General features: G+C 40.1%; 2 protein-coding genes across 4 annotated transcripts in view; one reads left to right on the top strand and one right to left on the bottom strand.

The window, feature by feature from the left end:
- LOC138430985 (zinc finger protein 705A-like) overlaps positions 1 to 21,702 on the bottom strand; it is a 108,618-nt gene that overhangs the window by 82,065 nt on the left and 4,851 nt on the right. The window lies entirely within an intron of this gene.
- Positions 1,885 to 5,045, top strand: LOC138431157 (beta-defensin 130B-like). Its single transcript, XM_069573380.1, has 2 exons — positions 1,885 to 1,946; positions 4,868 to 5,045. Exons 1-2 carry the CDS (start codon positions 1,885 to 1,887, stop codon positions 5,043 to 5,045), a joined length of 240 nt encoding a protein of 79 aa, XP_069429481.1.

Below are 21,702 nucleotides of genomic sequence, written 5' to 3'. Positions count from 1 at the left end.
AGAGAGGCCACCACAAGGGAAAGCCCTCGCACCAGGGCTAAAGAGTACCCCGCAGGCAGCAACGAAGACCCACGCAACCAAAGACAGATAAATGAACGAAAGTTTTAAAAATGAAAAGGCAATCTACAGAATGTGAGAAAATTTCGCAAATGATACATCATATAAGGGTTAATATGCATAAATATGTGAAGAACTCATACAACTCAAAACCAAAAACCGAATAACCCAATTTTTAAAAAAATGGTCAAAGAAATTGAACAGATTTTTCCAAAGAAACATACAAATGACCAATAGGTACATGAAAAGAGTCTCAATGTCACTAATTATCAGGAAATGCAAGTCAAAACCACAATAAAATATTACTGCACATCTACCATAATGGCTATTATCAAGAAGATGAGATAACAAGTGTTGGTGAGGATGTGGAGAAAAGAGAAACTTGTGCAGTGTTAGTGCAATGTAGAATGATTCAGTCGTTACAGAAAATAGCATGGATGTTCTTCAAAAAGTAAAAATAGACTCACCATATGATCCAGCAATCTCACCTTGGGGTATATAGACAAAGGAAATAAAATCAGAATCTTGAAGAATTATCTGCACTCCCACATTCCAGCATTCCAGTATTATTCGCAATAGCCAAGATATGACAGCCACCCAAAGTGTTCATCAATGGATGAATGGATAAAGAAGATAGGGTGTGCATATACAATAAAATATTATTCAGTCATGAGAAAAAAAGGAAATCCTGTCATTTCCACCAACATAGATGTACCTTGAGGGCATTATGTCAAAGTGAGTTGAGTTCAACATAGAAAGACAAATATTGTATGATACCACTTTTATGTGGAATGTAAAAAGGCAAAACTCGTAAAAACAGAGAGCAGAATGGTGGTTACCAGGGACTTGGTGTGGAGGAATTAGGGAGATGTTATTTAAGAGTGGTTGTGATGGTTTAGTCGCTAAGTTGTGTCCAACTCTTATGACCCCATGGACTGTAGCCTTCCAGCCTCCTCTGACCATGCTATTCTCCAGGCAAGAATAGTGGAGTGGGTGGCCATTTTCTTCTCCCTATTTAAGGGTGCAAACTTACAACTGGTCGATAAGTAAGTTCTGGAGATTTAAGGCACAAGAGTCTTCTCCAACACCACAGTTCAACAGCATCAGTTCTTTGGTACTCAGCCTTCTTTACAGTCCACCTCTCACATCTGTACATGACTACTGGAAAAACCATAGCTTTGGCTATATGGAAAGGCTGCGGGTCTCCTTAAGCTTTTGACATAGAGTCTTTAGACAATCACGGTGACTGAGGAAATCCTGTGCTCTTGATTCTTCTGTTCTCACCAACAATTGTCATATGGGACAATTATACAAAGGGTTATAACGGATGAGAAAATTTTAGTTTTCAATGTGAACTCAGTGTATTTACCTTTTAGATGCTACTAAGAACAAAATACATACGTGATACTGGCCTCTCTTTTAAAGAAATAACTTAAAAGTACAGCTTCTTTTTTCCAGAAATGGACCTTATGCAGTTATTTTCTTCCTCGTATGATCAAGAGTCCCCTTGCAACACAGAGGACTTTTTGGTAACCAGGACTTTGCACTCAATGATCCTTCAAAAGATGCTGGTCAGAGATAGTGACCCCTGAAAAATGTGAGAGCCCACAGATAAAGTACAGGATAAGCCATCTGGTCTCCAGTGGTTAGGTTAATTTGTCACCAAATTTAGAGAGCCCAGGGTTTGGAAACATTCCAGCGGAAGCTGTTTTATTTTCTTACTTGTTAAGCTTCATTGACTAAAAGGACTCTTGGTCTGCAGAAGTAAATAAAAGGCGCTGTATCCTGCTGTTCCTGATTACTCACTGCTCTACCAGGCATTCAACCATGAGACTCCATTTATTACTTTCTGTTCTCCTTCTCTCTTTGGCTATAATACCAAAAGGTAGGTGGCGAATAACTGTAGACCTGGGTTCTTAGGAGACCTACTCGGACACTGAGTTATACCATGGCCATATTGACTCAGACCCTAACGCACAGTCTCAGGGATAGAGAGGTCCAACATGAGCATCCTCCTTAGAACTGATGGCGTCCAAATTGGGAAGAAGGACAAGGATTTTCACCAACAGAAAACAAGTTCTAAGAGCTCCATGATTACAAAAGGGGGCTCAAATTTAGGGGGATGGGGAGAAGCCTTGACATCTGACACAAGGATACAAATCAAGTAGCTTTCACAAGGGCCCCCATCTCCAAAAGAGACAGTGGAAATGGCAGCTGTTGGGTCAGACTTTGTTAGTGAATGAAAGTGACCTGGAGTCTATTGGCAAAGGAATATTTGTGAAGGGTGCAAGTTAGGTGTGTAAGACAACTCAACAACAACAACAAAAAAGAATTCTATCAAGTTATTAAAAACCAGCAGGGGGCAGGGGAATCTGGAAAAAGCACAGAAATTTGGGGTGGCACTTCGGTGGCAAAATTTTAAGCATAATGCAAAATTAGCAGGAAGGAATTCTGACAGCTGGAGGCACATCCTTGGTGCTCATGACTGAGAAGCTGGAATATTCAAGGAGATAAAGAAGAAAGGGACCGTGCCATTTTCAGGCTGGGTCGTTCAGATGCTTGTAAAACTGTTTACGGCAGAGTGTTTCCACCTCTCAACATCTGGGTTCATTTGGGTAACTCTCTCTCTTCTTTGAATCATTTATAACATTCTTTCAAATACAATTGAATATATTGACTTGTTTGATCTTTACTTGATTTATGACTGTCTTAGGAACTCTGAGGTATAGTTGCCCCCTTGATTTGTGAACTCTCGAGGGAGTTCACATAATTCTCATTTGGCCCTCAGTTCTGTCAGAAGACGACACACTTGCAGTGACAGCTAATGTAAAATTATACAATGTTGAGGACTTAAAGCTAGAAGGCAATTTAATAGTTAATTTCTTAATTTTACAGATAAGAAGATCCATGTCCACATAAAGAATGTTTTCACTAAGATCACGTAGGTAGGGGCAACATTACAGCTGGAACTGAGTATTTCTTTTTAACTTTTATTTTATGTTGGACTATAGAAGGCAATGGCACCCCACTCCAGTACTCTTGCCTGGAAAACCCCATGGACAGAGGAGCCTGGTGGGCTGCAGTCCATGGGGTCGCTAAGAGTCAGACACGACTGAGCGACTTCACTTTCACTTTTCACTTCCCTGCATTGGAGAAGGAAATGGCAACCCACTCCAGTGTTCTTGCCTGGAGAATCCCAGGGACGGGGGAGCCTCATGGGCTGCCATCTATGGGGTCGCACAGAGTCGGACACGACTGAAGCGACTTAGCAGCGGCAGCAGCAGCATAGCCAATTAACAATGTTGTGATAGTTTCAGGTAGACAGCAAAGGAACTCAGCCATACATATATATGAATCCATTCTCTCCCAAAACTGCCTTCCCATCCAGGCCACCATATGACATTAAGCAGCGTTCCATGTGTTTTATAGTAGGACCTCATTGTTGAACCAAGTATTTTAATCTGGGTCAGTGTTGTTTCCATTAATCTATGCCCACAAAGTGGTAACTCTAATTTCTTGCAGGCTTTTTAATCTCCTAATTAGACACTGAGGAACCTGAGAAGATTTTTAAGGTTCCTCTTTGGGGAATCACAATGTCTTTGAAACATGTTACTTCACTTAACTCTAAACTCTTTTTTTTCAATTTGTGGTAGGCATGTCCAGTTGGCTTAATATTCTGGCATTATTATTCGGACGACTTACACTAGTCTGTAGATTTTCCTGATCGGTGTTCCTTAAAATTAGATAATAGTGATAAATTCTCAGATTGCTGAAAGCAATTGCCTCAAGACAATTATGTCTGCATGATTGATTAGTGAATATTTTATTTTCTTAAAATTTTTTGTTCATGCTTGCTTTCCACCACTTAAGCTAAATTCAATTCAACATAAATTACTGTCTCCATCCAAAGTCATACGTATTCCATGTTAAGGACCTTTTTTTTTTTTTAATTAAAAAAGAAAAAGTTAAGGAGGATAGTTCTTCTGGAAGTAAAGATCCAGCCAAAATTCATCACTGGAGTAGGACAAAGGATACAGCAGTGGTTCACTCTTAGGGTGAAAAACAATTTTGAAAAAGATTATTCTAGAACAAAGACTAGAAACAACTGACAGGAAAATAAGACTCAAGAAATCTAGGCTTAAGATTTAGAGAAGTTTCTAGGGACTGGACATCCACAAATACAATTGTATATCCAAGAGTGGGGACCAGACAGTCAAAAACAGGCTGAAGCCAGGAAGTTTTAGAAGGAATAAGAGACAAATAGTGTGCATGGCGTCAAAGAATACGTAACTGCACTCAGTGGTAAGGAGTGTGTACTGAGCGCCTGCTACTTCCAATGGGCTGTGGGAAACACAAAAGATGCGGTGGAGAGCAAAAGGAAGGGGATCTTCCCACGGTACAAAAGACAGACACTAGGTAATCGATAACAAATTTGTCTATAATTATAAATTTTGCCAAGTATAATGAAGAGGAACAGAGTCTTAAAAGTGCCTGAAGCTTGTGGTCATGGTCGATTTTCAACATCTGGGAAGAGTTTCTTGAGGTATGCCTTTTGAGCTGAAAACTAGAAGTGTTCATGGATAAACCACTTGCAAGGAGCCCTCCGTGCTTCTGGCAAAGGAAGAAGCCAGTGTAATTTCCCTGATGCAGGAGAAACCACAGTGTGTGCAAAGAATAGTAGTAGTAATACTAGGTAATATCACTTATTCTATCTCGAAGCCATTCTTCTGTAAATGTATTGCTTTATGTACATTATCAATACATGGATGGTGAATTAATGACATTGTTAAATCTCTTTCTGTGCAGCAAGGACTGGCCTTATTCCAGGACAGAAACAATGTAATCGGCTGAAAGGGGTGTGCAAAGACGGAGGCTGCACCACCATAGAACAGCCCATTGGCATATGTAATGAAGACAAAAGATGTTGTAGAAAGTGGTGGGTATTTTTTCCCTATCCAACGCCAGCTCCCAGATCAAAATCTCCTTGATAAGAGCCAACTGTAGGCTCTTCAAACTCTAGAACACATACATGAACTTCACAGGCTCCAGCTTGGCCCAGAACTCCAGAACTTGAGGATAAATTATACAGACTCCTCTTAACTTTGTTTTTTCTCCATTGACTGGAAATAAATGTCCTAATTCTACTTGTATTCATCCCTGGGGAACTTCTTCTCAATGCACTGCCAGCATCTTAAGAACTACAAGACTAAACTAAACGACAGGCCATCTCATATCCTAAAGGTGATTCTCTTTAAAAAGATAAAGTTTTAAAATAAGAAAAAAAATCATAAGGGTAAGAAATAACAATAGGTAGTTTTGCCAACCTAAAGGGGAATATCAGCCTTCTTCTTCATGTGACTCTGAACAAAAATCATTTTCATTGTTAAGACAGACCTACTTGGGTGGCCTGATTCAAGGTCTGTTCATCACATGAACCTGCTAACAGGACACCTGAGCTGGAGGCTTTCATCCCACTCAGTCCTGCCAACACTAGCTGAGGCTGGTCTCACCCCTTTTCCCCAGGCTCTGGAGGAGTTAAACACAAGACGTCTTCCCTGTGAGGAGGTTCATGGGTGGATGACAGAGAGCTAAGAACTCAGTGAGCACTGCTCATTCTTTCCATATGTGCCGCGAGATAATTCCACATTCTGGCTGGAATCATTTCCACCAGAACAGTAATTCTGGATCATTCATACTTTGTGCTGCGTGTGTACTCAGTCCCTTCAGTCATCCAACTCTTTGCAACCCTATGGACTGTAGCCCACCAGGCTTCTCTGTCCATGGGATTCTCCAGGCAAGAATACTGGGGTGGGTTGCCACACGCTCCTCCAGGGAATCTTTCCAAACCGAGGATCAAACCCACATTTTCTGCACCACCTGCATTGCAGGTGGATTTGTACTTTAGAGGTAAGAAAAGGAAAGGAGGAGAGAGAGGACAAGAATGTTACAGGACACAGGTTTCACAGGATGGAAAAAAGATCTATTGAATGAGGACAAATGATTCCACAAACACCTCTGCTTAGCCTTCCTCCAGATGCCCTCCACACCCACCTCACAAAGCAAGGCAATCTCTCCCTCCTTTGTGTTTCTACACACACAGACATACCTCCATGGGAGTTCTTAACTCATTTTAGTGAGTTTGATTTAATTCAGTTGCACTGAATTAAAGTTTGGTTTAATTTGGTTACACTGAAAGTTCCTGAGATAACAAAACTGTCAGATGTGGATATGTTAATAATAAATTATCTAGAACATTCTGGGTTTTTATATGAATATAAATGTTTTGACAAAACTTTGATTATCCATAATTGTTAAGATATCCTTTGTAACTGAAGAACCTCAAAACTGAGATGATGAAGACTAGTTATATTCTAGGAAGACTAGAGATAAATGTCAAAGGTTGAAAATACAAGTTGGTTGCCCCACAAATTTCCTGAATGGCATTTTGAAATAAATCCTTCATCTTTGTCTAGTTTATTTCATGCTCTCTTTCCCCCTTATTTGCCTAATCCACTCAAAATAAAACAAGGATTCAATAAAGAAACAATTTTGTTAATGAAGTTCGTGTTCGATTTGAATAATACAAACCAATAGGTTCCTTTTAACTTATATTTAATGAACACTTAATCATTTTATTCCCTGGTGGCTCAGAGGTTAAAGCATCTGCCTGCAATGTGGGAGACCTTGGTTCGATCCTTGGGTTGGGAAGATCCCCTGGAGAAGGAGATGGCAACCCACTCCAGTATTCTTGCCTGGAGAATCCCCTGGACGGAGGAGCCTGGTGGGCTACCATCCACGGGGTCGCAAAGAGTCGGACAAAACTGAGCAACTTCACTCACTCACTCACTTTCACTTATCATATTATTACATTTTTGAAAACTTAAAAGTTAAAAAAAAAGCTTTTAAATATGACATAGTTTGCCACAGAAGATACTGTATTATTTTAGATTCATATGCTCAATAAAACCAGAATTGGCATCAGTTCAGTTCAGTTCAGTTCATTTCAGTCGCTAAGTTGTGTCCAACTCTTTGTGACCCCATGAATCACAGCACGCCAGGCCTCCCTGTCCATCACCATCTCCTGGAGTTCACTCAGACTGACGTCCATTGAGTCCGTGATGCCATCCAGCCATCTTATCCTCGGCCGTCCCCTTCTCCTCCTGCCCCCAATCCCTCCCAGCATGAGTCTTTTCCAATGAGTCAACTCTTTGCATGAGGTGGCCAAAGTACTGGAGCTTCAGCTTTAGCATCATTCCTTCCAAAGAAATCCCAGGGTTGATCTTCTACAGAATGGACTGGTTGGATCTCCTTGCAGTCCAAGGGACTCTCAAGAGTCTTCTTCAACACCACAGGTCAAAAGCATCAATTCTTCGGTGCTCAGCCTTCTTCACAGTCCAACTCTCACATCCATACATGACCACAGGAAAAACCATACCCTTGACTAGACAGACTTTAGTCAGCAAAGTAGTGTCTCTGCTTTTGAATATACTATCTAGGTTGGTCATAACTTTTCTTCCAAGGAGTAAGTGTCTTTTAATTTCATGGCTGCAGCCACCATCTGCAGTGATTTTGGAGCCCCCAAAAATAAAGTCTGACACTGTTTCCACTGTTTCTCCATCTATTTCCCATGAAGTGATGGGACCAGATGCCATGATCTTCGTTTTCTGAATGTTGAGCTTTAAGCCAACTTTTTCGCTCTCCTCTTTCACTTTCATCAAGAGGCTTTTTAGCTCCTCTTCACTTTCTGCCATAAGGGTGGTGTCATCTGCGTATCTGAGGTTATTGATATTTCTCCCGGCCATCTTGTTTCCAGCTTGTGTTTCTTCCAGTCCAGTGTTTCTCATGATGTACTCTGCATTGGCATACACCATGGGAAATTGTGTCAGCTATAGAATAGGAGGTGATAAGGCTGAAGGAGTAAAACATCTGGGCTCAGCAAAGCAGACTCTGACTCCTAATCCCATGTTATTATACCTTAACAAAATGCAAGTTAGCCATTACCGTTCCACTCAAGAAAAGACAAACCATGACACCTCGTGGCTAAAAGCCTCTTTCCATTTTTGACAGTTTTCAGTTTCCCAAACAGCTAAGAAGTCATAGCTTTTCTAGCAGAGTACACAGCATTAGATAAAAGAATTGGGAAAATATAATAAATATATACTATTAATAAATGATAAATTGATAACTATGATAAGTTGGAATATACAATAATCATTGAAAATATAGGTTTAGCTTGCATACTAATGGAAGCGGTTTTCAAATAAAACTCATTAAGATGGTTCTGGTTTCCCTTTTCTATAGAACTAACACAATATGATGCAGAGCTGACTAAAGTTAAATAAAGAAAATAAATTGGAAATGGGTGTTTTAAATTCTAGTAATGCATATAAATACAATGCATATAATAAATATGCATATGTAAACTGACAGCCTCAGATGTCTCATGCATCTTTATGACTCAACTAATAGAAATCATCAGCACAATGCCCGTAAGTGAAGTAGTCACCCTCCCCAACCATTTCTAAGCAATAGGTCTTTGGCTATAATTCAAAACAACAAAAGAAGAGGAGTAATTGTAATCGTTAACTCAGCCCAAAACATGTGTGCAATTGTGTCATAAATACATATGAACTCATCAAATTTACTCAGAATACTAGAGAAATAGAAAGGCTAACAATTGCCCCAAGCCCTCATGAGTTCCTCAGCTGGAATTAAGGCACTTTTGAATCCAAAATCATTATTTAGGAGAAATACTAAAGATGATCATTTTCTTATAGGAAAAAGGAAAAGAATAGCAAGTTCCAAGAGAGGGAAGGATAAATTGGGAGATTAGGACTGACATACACATACAACAAATAGATAGAAGGGATTAGATATGGTAGACAGAGTGCCTGAAGAACTATGGAGAGAGGTTCATAACTTTGTACAGGAGTCAGTGACCAAAAACATCCAAAAGAAAAGGAAATGCAAGAAGGCGAAATGGTTGTCTGAGGAGGTTTTACAAATAGATGAGGAAAGAAGAGACTTGAAAAGCAAGGGAGAAAGCAAAAGATAGACCCAACTGAATGCAGAGTTCCAGAGAATAACAAGGAGAGGTAAAAAGGACTTCTTAAATGAACAATGCAAAGTAGAGAAAAACAATAGAACGGGAAAGACTAGAGATCTCTTCAAGAAAACTGGACAGATCAAGGAAACATTTCATGCAAGGATGGGCACAGTAAAGGACAGAAACAATAAGGATCTAACAGAAGCAAGAGAGATTAAGAAGAGGTAGCAAGAATATATAGAACTATACAAAAAAGGTCTTAAGAATGTAGATAACCATGATGGTGTGGTCACTCACCTAGAGCCACACATTCTGGAGTGTGAAGTCAAGTAGGCCTTAGGAAGCATTACTACCAACAAAGCTTGCAGAGATGATGGAATTCCAGCTGAGCTATTTCAAATCCTAAAAGATGATTCTGTTAAGGTGCTACACTCAATATGTCAGCAAATTTGGAAAACTCAGTGCTGGTCACAGGACTGGAAAAGGTCAGTTTTTATTCTAATCCCAAAGAAGGGCCATGTCAAACAATGTTCAAACCACCATACAATTACACTCATTTCCCATGCTAGTAAGATTATGCTCAAAATCCTTCAAGCTAGGCATCAACAGTATGTGAATTGAGAACTTTCAGATGTACCAGCTGGATTTAGAAAAGGCAGAGAAACCAGAGGTGAAATTGCCAGCGTTTGTAAGATTATAGACAAAGCAAGGGAATTCCAGAAAAACATCTACTTCTGCTTCATTGACTATGCTTAAGCCTTTGACTGTGTGGATCGACAAACGGTGGGGAATTCTTAAAGAGATGGGAAGATCAGACAACCACCTGTCCCTGAGAATACTGTATGCAGGGCAAAAAAAAAACAAAACCAACAGTTAGAACCCTACATGGAACAACTAACTGGTACAAAATTGGGAAAGGAGTAAGACACGGCTGTAGATTTGAGAAAGCTAAGCCTTAGGAAGGTTGATAAGGAGTCCAGGGCCCTCAAGGAAGAAGGGGTCTGGAGCTCTCGAGGAGGAGAAAAGGGACAAATGGTTTCTTTCTATATTGCTTTGTCTTAGTCACATAAGACATTTTTTCTTAAACTCTGAGTTGTTATAACAACAATCTTTAAGACTAACTTACTTTAAGCCCAGAGCTAATGATTACACAACAAAATAACTCATCTTGCTCAAGGATGTTTCTCCTTAAGCTCTGTACTAATGATTATATAATAGCAACGTATCTAGCTGGACATGGACATTCTGACTAAGCTTGTATATTGTGGGAGTGAGCCTGGCAAAGTATAGAAGGCCTTGATAAGACTAGGAGTAGGGTACTCCCTCTTCTGATGTCTATGTCAGAAATTTTCTCTGTCCTTTTTCACTTTAATAAAACTCTGCTACACAAAAGCTCTTGAGTGATCAAGCCTGGTCCCTGGTCCCAAAGCTAAATCTTCTTCAGAGATCACAAATTTGACATTGTTTAGTGTATAGCTATCATATTGTCATCCTGTTTATTTAACTTATATGGAGAATGCATTATGTGAAATGCTGGGCTGGATGAATCACAGTCTGGAATCAAGATTGCTGGGAGAAATATCAACAGCTTCAGATATGTACATGATACTGCTCTCATGGCAGAAAGTGAAGAGGAAACAAAGAGCCTATAGACAAGGCTGAAAGAGGAGAGTGAAAAAGCTGGTTTAAAACTCAACATTCAAAAACTAAGATGATGACATGCAGTCCCATCACTTCATGGCAAATAAAAGGGGGAAAAGTGGAAGCAGTGACAGATTTATTTTCTTGGCCTCCAAAATCACTGCAGATGGTGACTGCAGCCATGAAATTAAAAGACACTTGGTCCTTGGAAGAAAAGTTATGATCAACCTAGACAGCATATTAAAAACCAGAGACATCACTCTGCCCACAAAGGTCCATCTAGTCAAGCTATTGTTTTTCCAATAGTCATTTACTTATGAGAAAGTTGGACCATAAAGAAGACTGAGCGCCAAAGAATTAATGCTTTCAAACTGTTGTGTTGGAGAAGACTCTTGAGAGTCCCTTGGACTGGAAGAAGATCAAACCAGTCAACCCTAAAGGAAATTGACCTTGAATATTCTTTCAAAGGACTGTTGCTGAACTCCAATACTTTGGCCACCTGATGTGAAGAGCCAACTCATTGGAAAAGACCCTGATGCTGGGAAAGAGTAAAGGCGAAAGGAGAAGTGGTGACAGAGAATGAGATGGTTAGATAACATCATCAACTAAATGGACATGAATTTGAGTAAATTCCAAAAGATAGTGAAGGACAGGAAAGCGTGGCATATTGCAGTCCATTGGGTCACAAAGAGTCAGACACAACTTACTGACTGAAGAACAACAGTATACACACAACTACGTATAAAACAGACAATCCATAAGGACCTGCTGTATACCACAGGAAACTCTACTCAATATTCTGTAAAACCTATAGATGAAAACTATCTTTAAAAAGTCACTCTTTCAGTCAGAATTACCTCAGAAATCTCCTACTTTTCATCATTTCCCACAGAAACCTCCTTCTTTCTGCCAGAATTCCATCAGAAACCTCCTCCTGTCTGTTACAATTCCTTCAGATCTGTCAGAATTCCATCAGAAACCTCCTTCTGTCTGTGAAAATTCCTTCAGAATCATCTTTCTTTCTGTCAGAATTCTCTCAAAAACATACATCTTTCTATCAATATTCCCTCAGAAACTGCTTTCTCTTTCTCAAAATATCCTCAGAAACATCCATCTTTCTGTCAGATTCCCCTCAGAAAACCTCTTTCAAAATTCCCTGAAAACCTTCTTTCTCTCAAAATATCCTCAGAATCTAATTTTTTGTCAGATTCCCCTCAGAAAACTTCTGTCAGAATTTCCTCAGAAACTTACTTTGTACTCTGAGGATTCTTCAGAAACATTCTTTTTTATGTCAGGGTTCTCCCACAAATCACATTCTTTCAGAACTTTCTCAGAAACCTCGTTCTTTCTGTTAAAATTGCATAGAAACCTCCTTCTTTTTCTCAGGAGGAGAAGGTCATAAATTCATCTTCCAAAGCCCCTCATTTGTGGAGGGAGTGACATCATCAGTAAGGAGACACCAGCATATTAAATACATCATCCAACTGTCTCTGATAAAGGAAAATGAGACACCTTCCTGAGTCATGAATTTGGTGGTTTTCAGACCGCAGTAAAGTATAAGCTGTGTTTGACCTGAGATGTCGCACTCCGTCACAGGCCAAGGACACAAGGGCAGGGTCTCCAGAATGCAGCCCACTTTTCCTCCCTTCCCACACTACTTAAAAGCTTATCCTGGTTCATAACCATTTCTGGTATCTCTGCAGGCTTAGGGCGAGACCCAGCCCCAGTTTACACCTGGATTCTGAATATACCAGCCTTGGACTGGACTGGTGTGGCTCCTAGCAGCCCTCAGACTCTCCCAGGACTTTAGGAAGAAGGTAAAAGCTTAGAAGGACCACAGTGGGCACAGGTGAGCTTCCAGCTATACGCCCCAGGACAGCATCCAGGAGTGGGCAGGTCTTTCCCGTCGCAGACAGCCAGACATGAGCCAGCCCTACAGGAGCACCCAGAGCTCAGAGGCATCAAAACAGCCCTGTGCTTTGAGGTTTGTAATTAACTCCTGTGGGGGATGGGCGTGGTCTGCTTTGTAAGCAATCTTGGCATGAAGCATCAGGAAATACGTCATATTGTCATCACTGTAATATTACAGGAATTGCCGCTGCTGAATGCTTCTCCCTATGGCTGTGGACCTGGAGCCTTTATAAAGTGAGTGAGCACACCGTCCTGTCCAGTCTCAGCTGGGAAGCCAGCCAGCCATGAGGCTCTACTACCTTCTCTTTGCGTTGCTCTTCTTGTTCTTGCTGCCTGTTCCAGGTAAGATGCGCTGGGAAATGAGAGGGATGAACAGATAGAGAATTTATCATTCAGAGTCAGCCCTCTCCATTCTTCTGGGGCTTTTAGACAAAGTAAATTTATTGTCCAGGAACTAGACATCACCAATTTGTTTTTTTTCTGACAAGACCATTAAAAATCTGAAAGTAGCTGTCTCCATCTCTTCCGATTAGTCAATCAGCTCACAAACCACCCCTTCATGGGAGGATTGTTATACCTGTTCATGAGACAGGAAGAAAGTGATGTAAAACTTAAATGCTAACAGAAAAAATGGGCTTAATCTGAGGACAGACACACAGATTCCCTTTTTTTAGCTTAGTGGTTGGAGGTAGAGTCTCTTGGCCTCTTAAGGGCCCAAAGAACTGTTGCAGCCCTTGCCTCCTAGGTGTCCCTTTGTAGTGCTGTGGTTAATAATTTAGCATTATTTAATAATTTATGTTACTTAATGTTATTTAATATTTAAAATGTTATTGAATAATAATATTACATATTATTTAATAATATTAAATAACAAAGTGTTATTTAATATCTAATAACAAAATTTTATTTAATAATAGTAAAAATGTTGTTTAATAATTTAAAGTTATGCCATTAGGTCACTGTTTTGATGAAGTATGTACCAGATGGTGACCTGATGTACTATGTTCATGGCTTGTACCCAAATAACATGTGTACTTAGACATTATTTGTACTTAAACAGCTTATGTACTTAAACATCACGAAGAATGGGAGCATCATGAAAACATCCACCAAGAAAGGGGAAAAGCATCAACAGTAGATAAAGATCAGGAACAGTAGGGTTTGGGGAATACTGTTTTTCTCCTTTGATCTGACCAATCAAAGGGCCAATCAGGTTTTTTTCCATTTCCCTCATGTGCAAACTCTTTGAACTCCTTTGAGAACAAAGAACTTTGTAAGTTATAAAATGGCACACACCCAGACTCACGGCGTGGTCCCCCCCATGCATGGACGTTTGTAGTGGACGGTGCTCCCACTGGGACCCTGGTGTGCTGACCACGGCGACTGCCCAGCTGCTGCAAGCCAGATGAAGGTGCTTTCCTCTGGATGGGTGAGATTCATCTGCTAAGTGCTATTGTAAATTCACTTCTTTCCTTTCGCTTTGATCCTTGATCTGTACTAGCCTAAGTACTTTAATAAATTGGTTTCTGTTACCAACCTGTGGACTACATCTTGAATTCTTTAAAAGAATCACTGAAGCAAAGCAAAACGTTTTCGGCATAGTCAGCATGTTTCGAGATGCTATTGCTTTTTCATGGGAAAGTTGATCCTATTCCAGGATGGGAAGATCCTTCTTTTAGCAGTTTAGCTCAGCAATGAGAAAGGGAGCTGGACTATGTGAAAATTGGGACACTGTAATGTGGTGTGCTGAGCCGCTGGACATGTTGGGACAGCTTCCCATGGTTAACTTCAAGAAAAGTAAGGAACAGATTCTTTTTTGGAAGACAAGGTTGGTGTTTGTTCATGGCTTATAGGAAAATACATACTAGGAAGGCAGAAGTGGAAACTGAAAAGGTACAAATAGAAAAAGAAATGCTGGATTTACAAAGCCACATGGCTATGTTGCAATGTCAAAATTGAGTCTTACCTGATCAAGTTTCTAGATACCAGACAGTGTCAGAGAAAGCAGCAGTGCATGTGGCTAAATACAAATTATCTTCACCGCAAGGGGCGAGTCAATCAACTCAAGGTACAGGTTGTCTTGGCCCATGCCTGCCCTGATTGGGACCCTGCTACCTGGGACGGCGATATCTGGGATAATGAGGAGGATGATGAATACATGGATGACGATGATAGTGTAGAAAAGTCAAAGGAAGGAGCACTTTGTCAGACACAACTGGCTTTACGCGGAAAGATGGAGCAAAGAGGGGGCCATGCTCCTACGACTAAAATTATATATAAGGATTATACAAAAGAGATAAATGATATACCATTCCATAGCATGCAACAGGCCGGAGAGCCGCTTGTAGCCTGGCTGGTCCAACTATCTGAAACAGGGGGTCATGGAATAGTTCCAGATGACCAAGACTGTATTAAATTTATCCCTATATTCCATGACCCACAAGTTCAACAAGCCTTTGGTGATTAGAATATTAATCATCGGCAGGGACCTGTAGCTTTGCTACAATTATGTGCTGCGGGACATGGAATTAAATACCCTACTCTTGGCTCTTGGCCAGCCTGCACCAAATCTTGGTATATACTACGGGAGTGTATACAAAGATTGAAGGAAGAGGGTATGAAAATTTCTCTATATGATAGACAGGGACCAGCTACTATACATGATACTGCTTTGGATGCAAGTAGCTGTAACCAAATTATTAAAACTGCTCCAGCTGCATGTAAGAACATTATTGTGATTTTATTGCTCTCTGGTGGAGAAGGCAATGGCACCCACTCCAGTACTCTTGCCTGGAAAATCCCACGGACGGAAGATCCTAGTGGGCTTTAGTCCATGGGGTTGCGAAGAGTCAGACACAACTGAGCGACTTCACTTTCACACGTTGGAGAAGGAAATGGCAACCCACTCCAGTGTTCTTGCCTGGAGAATCCCAGGGATGGAGGAGCCTGGTGGGCGGCTGTCTATGGGGTCGCACAGAGTCAGACACGACTGAAGCGACTCAGCAGCAAAAGCAGCATTGTTCTCTGAAACTGGAAGCCCAATTCAGGAAGTTATTGAGAAAGTGCAGCAATTAGGAGATCTGGGAGAATGGGAAACTCCCAAAGCAAAAGGTAATGGTGGAAATAATGGCAGTGGCAAGCACCAAATGTCAGGAAAGATATGTTTACTGCACTGTTGAAAGCTGGAGTGTCTTTTGCAGAAATTGATGGAAAAACAGCTGTGGCATTATGGCAGAAGTATAAAGCTCTGCGCTTAGTTGCTCTGTGGTGTCCAACTCTTTGCAACCCCATGGACTGTAACCCACCAAGCTCCTGTTTCCATGGAGATTCTCCAGGCAAGAATACTGGAGTGCCATGCCCTCCTCCAGAGGATCTTCCTAACCCAGGGATCAAACCCAGGTCTCCTGCATTACAGGTGGATTCTTTACTGCCTGAACCACCAGGAAGCATAAAGAGAAAGGCCTTCATATCCAAAAGGCTGAAGTAGAAACTAAAGATCTTGGTAACAATAATCCATTTTCCCAGGTCATTTCTCCTCTTGCTTCTTCTGTTATATTCAGATTTGTTGCTCAAACGAAGGGAAGGCCAAGCCCTGGAGTTTTCCAAGTCAGATTGGTTACTAAAGACATCTGCCCACATGTGCAAATTCAGATATTTTGGGAAAATGGATCTAAAACAATTACTAAAGTATTAGTTGATACTGGGGTGGAGGTGGAAATCCAAAGATCTTTAAGGAGCAGACAGTTATTATTTCAGGATTAGGAGGAAAAGAATCTAAAGCTGTACAAACCTCATTATACATGAAAACTGGCTATTTACCTAAGAGAGAATATCAAGTTATGATAGTTCCCATTCCGGAATACATAACTGGAATAGATATTTTAAAGGGGCTCACTTTAAACCTAGATGATGGAAAATACCAATTTTGTGTGCACATGATTAAACTAGTAGTTCCAGTGGTAGTGGGAAAATTGTTGGAGCCTCCAGTGACCATCCCAGAAACTACTGAGGTGGTCACACAAAAGCAGTACTGTATTCCAGAGAGGGAAAAAAGAAATTACTAATACTATTAAAGAATATGTTGATGCAGGAGTTTTAATTCCTACTCGAATAAAATGAAATAATCCTGTATGGCCTGTCAGGAAATCGGATGGATCTTGGAGGGTGACAGTAGACTATAGAGAACTTAACAAACATACTAGGCTTTTAACTTCAGCCATCCCTGATGTTGTTAACTTGAATAAGTGCAGAAACATGCTGGTACTTGGTATGCTGTCATAGATTTAGCTAATGCTTTCTTTATTGATCCCAAACAGTGGGATCAGTTTGTCTTCATGTGGCAGGGGCGACAGTATACCTTTACTACACTACCCCAAAGATATATTCATAGCCCTACAATTTATCATGGTATTGCTGCTAAGCATTTGGATGAGATGGCTCTACCTACAGGAATGCAGATTACTCATTATATTGATGATAATCTCTTTGAAGGATCTGATGAAGAACAAGTGAGGACTCAGCTGGATGTAATTATCCAGCCCATAAAAATGAAAGGATGGGAAATAAATCCTGAGAAAATTCAAAGGCCAAGACAATCAGTAAAATTTTTAGGAATAATTTGGAACAAAGGAAAACAAGAAATACTCCCTAAAGGCAAGCAGAAAATTTTGGAGCTTGTTCCTCCCCACCCTAAGAAACAGTCCCAAAAGTTTATAGGATCATTTGGCTTTTGGAGGCAGCATATTCTTCATCTCAGGCAGATATTACAATCTCTTTATAAAGTAGTCAGGAAGAAATATAATTTCAAATAGGGAGAGGCACAGAATTTGGCTTTTGAACAAGCTAAAATAGCCATTCAAACTGCTTTGGATTTATGGCCTATTAGAGAAGGCCCCTTGCCTGGAGAATCTCAGGGACGGGGAAGCCTGGTGGGCTGCTGTCTATGGGGTCGCACAGAGTCAGACACGACTGAAGCAACTTAGCAGCAGCAGCAGCAGAGAAGGCCCTATGAAAGTACAGGTGTCTATGGATGAGAATTATGCAAACTGGAGTCTATGGCTAAAACAAGAAGGGGAAAGAATGCTTCTAGGATGTTGGTTACAAAAACTTCCTAATGTCAGCACTCCTTTTGAAAAACAATTGGTAGCCTGCTATTGGGCATTAATTGACAGAGAGGACATGACTTTATATCATGAAGTACAATTAAGGCCAAATATTCCTATTATTACTTGGGTTATGAGTACCCCCAAAACTCACTGAATTGGTTATGCTCAAGACTCTAGAATAATTAAATGAACATGGTATACTCAAGACCAGGCAAAACCTGGGCCATCTGGCCTTCTGTTATTATATGAATGAGTGTTTGACTGTTCTGATGAAGAATCTTCCCAATTACAATATCAAAAACCAACAGAAAAATCACCCATAAAACAGGAAATAGAATATTAACTGTTAACTAAGGAACAAAAGCATCATGCATGGTTTACACATGGTTCTACTAAATATGCGGAGGCAACCCAACGTTGGAAAGCTGTGTCTAATAATCCCGCAACTCAAAGAGTAATGACCACTGAAGGGGAAGGGGAATGTAGTCAATATGCTGAGTTATTTGTAGTTTTCCAAGTGTTGTGGGCAGAAGATTTTAAAGAATGTCATATCTATGCAGATGCATGGTCAGTAACTAATGGTCTTACAACCTGGATGCCTCAGTGGAGAAAACATAACTGGGAACTTGGATCTAAACACATATAGGGAAAGGAATTGTGGCAAGATACTCGGGAAATATGTTCACAGACTAATGTTTCAGTTTTTCCTGTAGATGCACATGTACCTGAGATAACAGAAGAAGGAAAATATAACAGGGAACCCGACCACTTGGCTGAAATCAACAATGCATCCATTGTCCCTGATTCTGAACTGGAAGGATTAGCATTATGGGCTTATCAGAAAGCCAGACATCTCCATCTCCATTCTTGCCTCCTTTGTCAAAGATAAGGTGTCCATAGCTGTGTGGATTTATCTCTGGGCTTTCTATTTTGTTCCATTGATCTATATTTCTGTCTTTGTGCCAGTACCATACTGTCTTGATGATTGTGGCTTTGTAGTAGAGCCTGAAGTCAGGCAGGTTGATTCCTCCAGTTCCATTCTTCTTTCTCAATATTGCTTTGGCTATTCGAGGTTTTTTGTATTTCCATACAAATTGTGAAATTATTTGTTCCAGCTCTGTGAAAAATACCACTGGTAGCTTGATAGGGATTGCATTGAATCTATAGATTGCTTGGGGTAGTATTCTCGTTTTCACTATATTGATTCTTCTGATCCATGAACATGGTATATTTCTCCACCTATTTGTGTCCTCTTTGATTTTTTTCACCAGTGTTTTATAGTTCTTTATATATAGGTCTTTTGTTTCTTTAGATAGATATATTCCTAAGTATTGTATTCTTTTCGTTTCAATGGTGGAATGGAATTGTTTCCTTAATTTCTCTTTTTTTTTTCTCATTGTTAGTGTATAGGAATGCAAGGGATTTCTGTGTGTTGATTTTATATCCTGCAAATTTACTATATTCATTGATTAGCTCTAGTAATTTTCTGGTGGAGTCTTTAGGGTTCTCTATGTAGAGGATCATGTCATCTGCAAACAGTTAGAGTTTTACTTCTTCTTTTCCAGTTTGGATTTCTTTTATTTCTTTTTCTGCTCTGATTGCTGTGGCAAAAATCTTCAAGAACTGTGTTGAATAGTAGTGGTGAAAGTGGGCACCCTTGTCTTGTTCCTGACTTTAGGAGAAATGCTTTCAATTTTCCACCATTGAGGATAATGTTTGCTGTGGGTTTGTCATATATAGCTTTTATTATGTTGAGGTATGTTCCTTCCATTTCTGCTTTCTGTAGGGTTTTTATCATAAATGGATGTTGAATTTTGTCAAAGGCTTTCTATTCATCTATTGAGATTATCATATGATTTTTATTTTTCAATTTGTTAATGTGGTGTATTACATTGATTGATTTGCAGATATTGAAGAATTCTTGCATCCCTGGGATAAAGCCCACTTGGTCATGGTGCATGATCTTTTTAATATGTTTTTGGATTCTGATTGCTAGAATTTTGTTACGGATTTTTGCATCTGTGTTCATCAGTGATATTGGCCTGTTCAGTTCAATTCAGTTCACTCAGTCATGTCCAACTCTTCACATCAGGTGACCAAAGTATTGGAGTTTCAGCCTCAGCATTAGTCCTTCCAATGAACACTCAGGACTCGTCTCCTTTAGGATGGATTGGCCTGTAGTTTTATTTTTTTGTGGCATCTTTGTCAGGTTTTGGTATTAGGGTGATGGTGGCCTCATAGAATGAGTTTGGAAGTTTACCTTCTTCTGCAATTTTCTGGAAGAATTTGAGTAGGATAGGTGTTAGCTCCTCTCTAAATTTTTGGTAGAATTCAGCTGTGAAGCCGTCTGGTCCTGGGCTTTTGTTTGTTGGAAGATTTCTGATTATAGTTTCAATTTCCATGCTTGTGATGGGTCTGCTAAGATTTTCTATTTCTTCCTGGTTCAATCTCTTTAATAAGTGGTGCTGGGAAAACTGGTCAACCACTTGTAAAAGAATGACACAAGAACACTTTCTAACACCATACACAAAAATAAACTCAAAATGGATTAAAGATCTAAATGTAAGACCAGAAACTATAAAACTCCTAGAGGACAACATAGGCAAAACACTCTCTGACATACATCACAGCAGGATCCTCTATGATCCACCTCCCAGAATATTGGAAATAAAAGCAAAGCTAAACAAATGGGACCTAATTAAACTTAAAAGCTTCTGCACAACAAAGGAAACTCTAAGCAAGGTAAAAAGACAGCCTTCAGAATGGGAGAAAATAATAGCAAATGAAGCAACGGACAAAGAATTAATCTCAAAAATATATAAGCAACTCCTGAAGCTCAATTCCATAAAAATAAACAACCCAACGAAAACATGGGGCAAAGAACTAAACAGACAGTTCTCCAAAGAAGACATACAGATGGCTCACAAACACATGAAAAGATGTTTAACATCACTCATTATCAGAGAAATGCAAATCAAAACCACAATGAGATACCATTTCACGCCAGTCAGAATGGCTGCAATCCAAAAGTCTATAAGCAATAAATGCTGCAGAGGGTATGGAGAAAAGGGAACCCTCTTACATTGTTGGTGGGAATGCAAACTAGTGCAGCCACTATGGAGAAGAGTATGGAGATTCCTTAAAAAACTGGAAATAGAGCTGCCTTATGATCCAGCAATCCCACTGCTGGGCATACACACTGAGGAAACCAGAATCGAAAGAGACACATGTACCCCAATGTTCATCACAGCACTGTTTATAATAGCCAGGACATGGAAGCAACCTAGATGTCCATCAGCAGATGAATGGATGAGAAAGCTGTGGTACATATACACAATGGAGTATTCCTCAGCCATTAAAAAGAATACATACGAATCAGTTCTAATGAGGTGGATGAAACTGGAGCCTATTATACAGAGTGAAGTAACCCAGAAAGCAAAACACCAATACAGTATACTAACACATATATATATGGAATTCAGAAAGATGGTAACAATAACCCTGTATGTGAGACAGCAAAAGAGACACAGATGTATAGAACAGTCTTTTGGACTCTATGGGAGAGGGCGAGGGTGGGATGGTTTGGGAGAATGGCATCGAAACATGTATATTATCATATGTGAAACAAATCGTCAGTCCAGGTTCAATGCATGATACAGGGTACTCAGGGCTGCTGCACTGGGATGACCCAGAGGGATGGGATGGGGAGGGGGGTGGGAGGCGAGTTCAGGATGGGGAACACATGTACACCCATGGCAGACTCATGTCAATGTATGACAAAACCAATACAATATTGTAAAGTAAAAAATAAATAAATAAATACAACTGAGAAGGAAAAAAAAGTTAGATGCCGGGAGCCAGCGTGAGGAATCCCACCCGTGGCAAAGGTCATGAGGAAGGAAGCCTGACAAAACGCAAAGGCGGGGAGCAGGCTTCAGGGGT

Source organism: Ovis canadensis, chromosome 26 (genome assembly GCF_042477335.2).
Source record: "Ovis canadensis isolate MfBH-ARS-UI-01 breed Bighorn chromosome 26, ARS-UI_OviCan_v2, whole genome shotgun sequence".
Taxonomy (NCBI): Eukaryota; Metazoa; Chordata; class Mammalia; order Artiodactyla; family Bovidae; genus Ovis; species Ovis canadensis.
Note: the sequence above shows the minus strand (reverse complement) of the source record. Positions and strands in the feature narration are given on the sequence as shown.